The sequence below is a fragment of the Vigna radiata genome, unplaced genomic scaffold, assembly GCF_000741045.1.
Source record: "Vigna radiata var. radiata cultivar VC1973A unplaced genomic scaffold, Vradiata_ver6 scaffold_292, whole genome shotgun sequence".
In the NCBI taxonomy this organism is placed as follows: Eukaryota; Viridiplantae; Streptophyta; class Magnoliopsida; order Fabales; family Fabaceae; genus Vigna; species Vigna radiata.
The window spans coordinates 344,330-354,677 of NW_014542031.1; the positions used below are offsets into that span (position 1 = coordinate 344,330).

Here is a 10,348-nt window from a genome sequence, read left to right on the forward strand (position 1 = left end):
TTATTTTTATATTCTATATTAAATAAATATAAAAGTATATTATAGTACCATTTAAATATTATAATTTATGGTTTTAATTATCAACAAGAATTTCCTTTCTTGATAGGGACAATAAATCTTACTAAACCAATATCTCTCTATCAGATATAAGACCTGATGAGAGGTTTAAATCTTTAATTCAAACTGAAAAAGTACTTAACTGGTAAAAAAAAAAACGATTTCAAAATTTTATGTTCAGAAAAATTGATGAAATGAAAAATGATTTTTTAATAATATTTTTATAACTTTTTTACAACAATTTATGTGATATTTTGTAATTCTTCATTCAAATATATAAATAATAAAATATAAACAATGAGACATAATTTATTATTAAAAAATTGTTAATATAATAAATGCAGTAACATGACCTAAGATGACGTCAATTAATAAACGTGATGATAAGGCGGGTTTCCATCCTTGTTAAAGTCGTTTTCTTGAAATTTTTCATCCAATTTTTTTCTTTAATAACAAACTTTAAACGTTGGTACAATTGTAATGATAATTCTAAAAATACACAATTAAACATTAGTGCTTAAGAAGTCAGGTCCGGTCAAATTTCTATTATTTTGAATTAACTTTGCATACACTTATTTTTTATTTAAATTATTTGGAATTTTTCAAAAATAGTTATAAAACATTTAAATGAAACGGAATACTTTTTCTAAATATATTAAATAATAATATTTCTCAATATAATATTCATAAAATTATGATTCATTTTATGTGTGTAATCTGACCAAAACAAACGTGACTGAAGATAAGACACTATGGTTTTGATTTTAACTCAGAGTTTAAAAATAAGTAGTTGTGGGTGTCTTTTTATGTATTATTTAACTTTGTCATTTATACAGAAGAAAACGTTCAATTTATATATATATTCATAACTTCCATTATATGTTATATTTTTGTCTGTGTCTGACGTTGGAAAACAAAGTTCACACATGCAAACCTTCTTTGGTTGAACATTGGCTTTGTGTTTGAGAGTTGCAGAAGAAGCATTTATGTCAAACGCAGAGAAAGCTCGAACTTTATTTGGAATTTCTCTCTCTGACAGACCCAAATGGCAACAATTTTTCATTTGCTCTTCTGGTTTCTTCTTTGGGTACCTTGTTAACGGCATATGTGAGGTACAATATATATGCATACAAACACTTAGCTGCTGTTTTCTGCAAAACCACAATAAGCAATGCTCTTTCATATATTTTCTTGTTGTCTGCATATATTCCTTTGTTTTTTCATAACAGGGTAACTGGCTAGGAGATTAGTTATGGTTTTGCTCCAAAAAAATTCTGTCTTTTCTTTCAATTGCTTCTGGAAATTTCAAAAATTTGGGCATTTTCTTTTCTTTTTTCCTTTTGAGTGTGATGCTCTGAATAATTGCAATTTTTGGTATGTGCAAGTTATCCTTGAAATGACTTAGTATTTGGTATTGATTATTCTCCCTCTTATGTCTGACATTCAGGAATATGTGTATAACAGGCTTCATTTTAGGTAAATTTCGCTACCCTTGTTTGTTTTTTTCTATTGAGTAGTATCTTTTCTTTATGATGAAATGGTTGACAGTTGACTTGGTTTGTTTCAGCTATGGTTGGTATTTCACATTTATTCAAGGATTTGTATACTTGATTCTGATTTATCTCTATGGCTTCACAAGCAAGCAAATGGTGAATTCATGGAAAACTTATGTGAAGCTTTCTGCTGTGCTTATGGGGTCCCATGGCCTAACAAAGGGATCTTTGGCTTTTCTGAACTACCCTGCACAAATCATGTTCAAATCCACAAAGGCAAGTGACAAAAAAGGCACAAGGGGGAAAATATCCAGAGTTTTGCTTTATGGCTTAGTCCTTTAAACTGTGTTAATTTAGAATATTAATGAGAATCAACTTTGTTGCTTTAGGTTCTTCCAGTGATGTTGATGGGTTCCTTCATACCAGGTCTAAGAAGGAAATATCCGATTCATGAATATGTATCTGCTGTTCTTCTAGTGATTGGCTTGATCTTGTTCACTCTAGCAGATGCACAGACATCACCCAATTTTAGTGTCATTGGTGTTCTCATGATATCTGGTGCTTTGATCATGGACTCCTTCTTGGGAAATCTGCAAGAAGCAATCTTTACAGTGAACCCTCAGACCACACAGGTGATTTAATTGATGAGATATTCCACATATATATGCCATCCATTTGTAAAATTTTAACCTTTTTTAGTTGCATAACATTAGCATAATAGATGATTTTCTTGTTCTGTGTTAAAACTCAGATGGAGATGCTTTTCTGCTCTACTCTGGTGGGTTTGCCTATGTTAATCCCTCCCATGCTTTTTACAGGAGAGTTATTCCAAGCATGGACTTCATGTTCACAGGTGCATTTCAAAATTGGAATGAATTACTCCTTTCATACTTGACTTTTGTTGCTTTCCTCACAAAATTGGAAGAGAATTTCAAACATCTTATCCTTTTCTTGTAGCATCTGTATGTGTATGGAGTGTTGGTGTTTGAAGCAATGGCAACATTTATTGGCCAAGTTTCTGTGTTGTCACTCATTGCCCTTTTTGGAGCTGCCACTACAGCCATGGTATATTAGTCTCACAAGTTTTCCTATAGTTCCATGATGTTTATCTGGGCTTGGGACCATTAACATTAATTACTCTTTTATGTCATCATAACCTCATCAAACTGATAAGAAAAGCAACACACAGAGTAAAATGATCAATGCTTAAAACGTCTTGTAACTAGAAATTCTGAATTGGAACAGTGAAATTTGATTTGGTGCAAGATAAGAAAAACACCACAGTTTTATGTGGTCCTGACAGAGTTTGTTTTTTCCATGAAATTTGTCACAGATAACGACTGCAAGAAAGGCTGTGACATTGCTACTGTCATACCTCATATTTACCAAACCAATGACAGAACAACATGCAACTGGACTTCTACTGATTGCTATGGGGATTTCATTGAAGATATTTCTTGATGAAAAATCTAACAAAAAGACCTCAAATTCTTCTCCCATTGTCAATATTCCAAAACCTTCTGACCACAAAGAACTTACGCCACGGTTAGATTATGCAGGAGAAGATGAAGAAAGAAGACCATTTGTCTAGCACTTTCAGTGCATAAAAATATGATGTTAAGTAAAAATGTTTTATATATATTTGAACACTCTTTACCATAATAAGCTATTAGAATTCAACAAGGTATGGAGTCATTATATTCCTAATTGTTAATTATTGGAATAAAAAGTTACATTTTTTAATAATCATAATAAGTCTATTCATATGTAATTTGTTCTGAAATCATTCAAGAATATGATTTAGTGACTTCAGTTTTATTCTTACAAGTTCAAATATGGTTATCTCTTTTAATTCTTAAAACTGTCATAGATTTTTTTTTTAATTTTTTTATATTAAAACATGTCAATCTGAGTATATGTCGGTAAAATGTGATAATTATTCGTTCTAATATATGTATATATAAAGTTATATATTATATGTTAAATTTGTAATAATAATATATTGAAATTATATTATGAATATTAAAATAATAGTTTCACATTATTGGAAACACATCCATCTATCTATGTGCATGTGTATTTCTTTTATAATAAAAATATATTTTTTTATTAGAAATTTTAAAAAAATAACATATAAAATAAATAGGTTATATAATTTTACTATAGGTAACTAATTAAATTTTAAAAAATAATTATAAAATTTGATAGATAAAATAATAAAATAACTTATATTAATGAGGATAAAATCGTGTATACTAAAAATTATGAGAGTTATAAAATTATTATCTTTATTAATAGATATAGATTATTATTATTATTATTACTATTATTATTATGTATATTATTAGTTCATAATATAATTTAACAAATTTAATATATAATTTTTATATATACACATTTTAGAATTGATACTATTATTTTATTAACCGATAGTATACTACAATTGCTTACTTTTTTAATAAGATCATTAATATTTTTAACCTAAAATATTCTATATAAAATCACTGAGAGATCTATTGAAGACTATTAATCATATCAATATGCATTTTACATAACATTATATAAGTATATTTGCAAACTTCTTGAGATAAACTTTTCGAAAAAAGAAAAAGAAAAACATTTTAAAAATAGTTAACAAAACATACAAATATTCATAGCAAATAACTGCATAGATTTCACTCATTGTTAGCTCATTTAACCGTTGTGCACTATCACATATTATTCTTTTGTTTTTTTAACACACAATAATAATATATGGAAATAGCAATAATGATTTGGGTTAAATATGTTTTTAGTCCTTATATTTTGGGACGATTTTGGTTTTAGTTCATTTTCAAATTAAGGTATAATTTAGTCATTCAACTTTAAAAAACTCTGGTTTTAGTCATTTTTACCAAATTTTTTTAACTTTATTTGTTGGTTCAAGCACGTTTCATTATAGCATTTGGATTGTTTACAGTGTTTGACACATTTTTGCTTCAATGTTAACTGAGAAACGTGTTTGAAACAACAAATAAAGTTAAAAAAATTGGTAAAAAAGACTAAAACCAAAGTTTTCTAAAGTTAAAGGACTAAATTGTGCCTTAGTTTGAAAATGGACTAAAACCAAAATCACCCCAAAGTATAGGGACTAAAAACATATTTAACCCTAATGATTTTTATAAAACATCTCACTCATATAAAAAACATACATCATAATCATCAAAATCAAGAATTTAAGTTTATTAATCTATCTGACTCATTCTCATAATAAATATTTATCAACAATCTAAACAAAATAGATTTGATTTTATTTTCAGAAGACTCCTATATTGAATTAAACTTAAAGGTTCTATATTTGTCATATGATCTCTCACAATGTAAAGTCACATCTTGTAAACTAAATCTTTCTCATATGATAGGATAAGTTCATATACCATATGTGAGACACAAACCTTTTTAATGTCACTCCTCTAGAACATAGAAATCTCCATCGACTTTCATCACAAAATGTCTTTCTTTATACGAGTCTAATATTAATAGAGAGAAGATAACCTCGGTCTCATTCAATATACATCCTAAAACTCAATATAGTATTTTCTCCTTAGAAATAACTACATCTATATCAATCACAAATACACATCAAATAATATTTCACAATAAATTTTCACATAATCTCAAACTTTACTAAACAAAACACACACTTAGTAAATTTTTGACAAAACCCTAGACTCTACTACACCACACACTCTTAGTATATTTTTAGAAAAACCTGAGACTCTACTAAACCAAACATCTCATGCATTTTCATCTTATAAAAACAATTATATTTCATGACTACTACGAATTTCTTTTTCTTACTCAAAGAGCATTTACACTTGTCAAACAAGTGTATCATATAGTGAGCTTACAGTCCAACAAGTACTTGGTTCACTCAACATATAGTTCCCTTTGTGCTCTATATATTTTCATAAGTTTATTTTCGCTTTGCCCAATGACAAAACCAAATAACAAAAGTTCAACAAAAATCATTTAATGAATTTAGACCTTATCCAATGACCTAACCACCTTAAACTCTTTATAATTTTAATAAAATATTTTCAATCAATGATAAATACCACTTGTCTAGACCAAAACCCTAAGAAGCCAAATCCATTAGGCTTGCTCAACAGGTGTATTGTTTGTAGCTCTCTTTAAAAATTATATTTTTCATTCTTGCTCAAGGGGTGATGGCTCATCCAACGAGTGCATCATTTGTCAAGTATTGTCTAAAAAAATTCTTCAAATTATCGACAAAATTTTGTTGACAGGCATATATTTGTCAGTAAATTTGAATCACAGAAGGATTTTATGGAGGAATTTTTTCGTTGGTAAAATTTGTCGAAAAATTCGTCAATAATGCATATTTCATTTATCGATGGAAAAATCCATTGGTAATGCATATTTCACTAATCGATGGATTTTTCTGTCGGTAAAAAGAGCTTAAATTTTCTTGTCCATTTAATTCGTCGGTAAACCATTTTTCCTTTCTGTCTGCAAGATAGGGTTATTTATTCTTTCTCGCACGTTATGCAAGATAGGAGCCTAAATGCTGAGGTTTTTGGTTAGAGAAAAAAAAAACAAGAAGATGAACCATACCACATTATTTACCGACAAATTTATCGATGAATTTTTTCATCAGTAATTACCGACATATTTTTTTCGTCAATAATTATGGACTGATCAAAAAAATCTATTGGTAAAATTTACCGACAATGCTTTTACTGACGAATTTTTGACCGATGGTAAGTCGTTAATAATTTAAATTTACCAATGAATTTTGTGCATTATCGATGGATTTTGATTTTTGGTAATATCAATTTTTTTTTGTAGTAATTAGATAGTGATAGATACATTACAAGAAAATTGTGTATTATTGACAAACATAATTTTTCGATAAACACCAAATACAAGAACAACACTATATTAGTCGCAATATTTATGAAATATCAGTATTATCATTTCGACCGCATCTCTTATAACTTTGTCTTCATCTTTTGCACTTTTCATTAAAAGACATTGAATTTTTCAAAGTTGTAAAATGTACAAGTTGGATGTAGGATAACTTGAAGCAAAAATGAGATTTGTAACATCATAAAATAGCAACAAGAAATCACTGATTTTTTTTTTTTAAATTAGTCTTTTGGTCCTTATATTTGTTTGTGAATCTCAACTGGGTCCTCGTTTTTTTTTCCGGTCCCAATTGAATCCAAGTACTTGTAAAATTGATCCAATTGTGCCCTCTCCGTTAATTTTTACTAACGGCGTCTACACATGCTGAGGTGTAATTTTTTAGATCATGTGGCATTGTTTATTAAATTGAATGACTTATTTATTGTACAATCAAGCATTCCACGTAGATCACTTCATGGACATTATGAAAAACATCATCAAGACGCAGAGGAACAAGCTGTCGTTGTTGATCACTTCGGAGTCCCTCAACCCTAACTGGTACACCGACAACAATAGATCCATGATCCTCACAAACTGCCTGTTTTGCTTTGGCAACTGCACAATGCTCTTGACCAACAACCAACCGCTACCCAAATTTAACCACAAGCATTCAATAAAAATCCCAACAAAATAGAGGATAGGAACACTTAAAAGCCATCTTCACTATCCAAAATTTCACACAGTGATATAAAATGCATTTAACCTTTTTCCCCCGAAAAAAAAAAGTTAGAAAGGGAGAAAATTACGAACCTCAGCTTTGAGCTTAGCAGTGTAAGCTATGAGGGCAACCATGTCCTTGTGCTTAATTGATTCCTCGTTGAAGCCAGCATTGCGAAGGAGCTTCCAGATCTGTTCATTAGTGAGAGGGCTTTTGAAAACCCTAGAACCAGGCATATCGGATAAGGGTTTGGAGGAATTGGGAGTTGATAACTCGATCTCTGACTCTGAACGTGATTCTGAAAAAGCAAAACCCTTTCTCAATCTGCGTTCCGCTTCACTAATCGTGGCGTCTTCTCTATTCTCAACTCCTTATTCTTTACTTTGGCGTTGGAATTTAATTTGTGCGTGGTAGGACTTTTATAGATTGGAACGAGTTGAAGGAAAACGTACTTTACCGTAAAAAAGAATCAACGTGGCAGCAGGGTGAATCTTCCGTTTTGGCATTTTAGGGTTTTGAAATTTGAAAATTTGGGGTTTATTTCTGTTCTTAATTTTTGATCTTACAATGGGGTTTATGGATTCAAAGTTGAGTTTTGGGTTTCTTTTTTTCACGATTGCAACGTTTTGAGATTTCTACTTTAGAAATCTTCCGTTAGGATTTTCTAATTCTTGCGATTCTGGTTCTTGATGATTGTCAGTGGTTACGCAAGAGAAACAACCATGGGGTTGCGGTGGATGGCGTTGGCAGCCCGAGACCAAATCTCCTAGATGGCATTGGTTGGGGTTGGACGAATAATTTTTGCCACGTTAAAAAAAAATACATAATAAAAAAATTTTACATCAGTCGTGCACACATCATTACAATTAGACGGTGTTAGTGAAAACTTAACGGAGAGGGCTTAATTGGCTCAATTTTACAAGTATATGGACCCAATTGGGAAAAAAAAAACGAGAACCCAGTTCAGATTCACGAACAAATATGAGAACCAAAAGACTAATTTAACCTTTTTTTTGTCCATTTCTACTCATATGGGCAATACTTGTAATTCTCATCAACTAGACATAAACTTTCAAAAACTAGTTAGTATTTAAGGACACTTTAAAACATCAAATTGAGTTTCACCTTATAAGAACATCTAAATATAAAACACTAGATGCATCGATGTCTCCTATTTTTTTTAAAGAATTATTTAAATTTAATCATTTTACTCTCAAAAACCCTAACATACTTGATGTTCTCCTTAATTTGATTTAAAACATCACAAACTTCTAAATTCTTCACACTTGATGTCAAATAATTAAATTAGCACACAATTAATTTGTGGGATTCTATTTGTCCTTTCTTTTTTCTTTCAACTTTCATTATATGTCCATAATCATTTGACTTATATATTCATATTTGTTTCTACTACATCTTTCAATATAACATTTTAATTGGGAAGTCCTATACTTTTACTACCAATTATATATTTTTGGTTACACACATTACACTTTACCCTCTCTTTTCCATCATCACAAACACCAATCTTAGTAAAGAATTCCAACAATCAAATGTTTCTAACTTATCCTTTTTTATTATAAACTTCAACACTTTCTCAAAAACATATTCAACCTCGTTTTAGTTACTTGATTGTTGTTGTACGGTATGATATCCGGGACGAGCGGTTACGAAGAATATTCGATTGGTTAATATCTGATTAAAGATATAAAATAATCAAGAATATCTATTTAAAGATATTTAGCAACTAACAAGATTTTCAGATAAGTCTGTTTATATTATTTTCTGTTTACATTCTGTTGGGCTTATATCAGAGAGCCATGGCCACAAGTCAGGTACCTTCTAATCATGATCCAATCACCTTCCAATCACTTTCAAATTACTCTCTAATCACACTCAGAAATACTCTACAGTGATACCAAATCACTTTCTAAAGAGCCGAGACTCTTCAATACACGCCTGACTTGGGCGTCGGAGTGTCTTTTGCAGGTACCTCTCCCACTCCACCGAGAAAGCGACGAGCGGTCAAAGCTTGAAGATCATCGAACGGTCAAGGGTGAAAGAGAAGAGTGACAAGGAAAAAAGAAGACAAGCGAAGAACCCAGTTCAAGCATCGGAAAGCGGCAAAGCCACGTCAGAAAAGGTTAGTGTCTCGGTCCCCAAAAATAACTACCGAAACATTTTGGCGCCCACCGTGGGGCCGAGCGGTAAACCCAAATGGCGACCACGAGGAGCGTGGAGGAACAACAAAACACCATAAACTTTCATCAAAGTAAAAGCTACACCACATGAACCATCATTGCTACGAGAAGTTTTCATCAACAAGATAAGTATTTTTGAAATATGAATATTTCATATAAAAATAAAAAATCTGTATTCTTTAAAATATTTGTTCTACAACAAACCATGGAAAAATTTAAAAATCCAGTTGACAATTGCAACAACTATTTTATACAAGATATTAAAAATATATATAATATAATCATAATATATTATGTGATATATGATATATAATATATGTTTTTTATGCCTTGTTTATTATATTCAGTGTAATTCATAATATATGGTAACCGAATCAGTTATTATAATGATATACCATAATATACCATCATGAGAATTTTATGTCTTTAAAATATATATATATATATATATATATATATATATATATATATATATATATATATATATCAAGGCATTTAAGGCATGCTTCCAGCGTGACAAGAATGAAGAAGATATATTTAAACGGCTTCAAGTTTTGGATCTTAAAAAGATTGACATGCCATGCCACTGGCAACTTCACTTTAACTTTTTATCAGAAAAGCAGGTCCACTTCATCAAGTGCAGCCCACTGAAAATTTTCAGTGCAGTAAATAATCTGCCAAGGTGACATTATTCAACCAAAGACCGAACGGTCTCGTCTATATTTTTGATATTATGTATCTTACAAGTCACAAGATTATAAAGCAGTTATATTCCGGCCATGAAACATCCTAATATGAATTCTTCAAACATTCAATCAAAGACCGAACGGTCTCGCCTATATTTTTTATATTATATATCTTACAGGTCACAAGACTATAAATCAAACACAGTCCCCCATGGACTATAAATCAGAGACAGTCCCCCATGGACTATAAATCAGAGACAGTCCCCCATGGACTATAAATCA

At 30.4% G+C, this 10,348-nt stretch overlaps 1 protein-coding gene across 1 annotated transcript; it reads left to right on the forward strand.

Annotated features, from left to right (window-relative positions):
* The first annotated feature begins 963 nt into the window (after positions 1-963).
* Positions 964-3,236, forward strand: LOC106779002 (UDP-galactose/UDP-glucose transporter 4). Its single transcript, XM_014667015.2, has 7 exons — positions 964-1,169; positions 1,505-1,533; positions 1,625-1,826; positions 1,940-2,182; positions 2,302-2,403; positions 2,508-2,615; positions 2,884-3,236. The coding sequence occupies exons 1-7, from the start codon at positions 1,044-1,046 to the stop codon at positions 3,139-3,141; spliced, it is 1,068 nt and encodes a 355-aa protein (XP_014522501.1). The 5' UTR covers positions 964-1,043; the 3' UTR covers positions 3,142-3,236.
* The last annotated feature ends 7,112 nt before the right edge of the window (positions 3,237-10,348 follow it).

Bases quoted from the DNA above. Each gene is read 5' to 3' on its own strand.
- LOC106779002 (XM_014667015.2), top strand. From the start codon at position 1,044: ATGTCAAACGCAGAGAAAGCTCGAACTTTATTTGGAATTTCTCTCTCT. The intron at 2,404-2,507 runs GTGCATTTCAAA...CTTTTCTTGTAG, and splicing joins CATGGACTTCATGTTCACAG to CATCTGTATGTGTATGGAGT. The intron at 2,616-2,883 runs GTATATTAGTCT...AATTTGTCACAG, and splicing joins GAGCTGCCACTACAGCCATG to ATAACGACTGCAAGAAAGGC.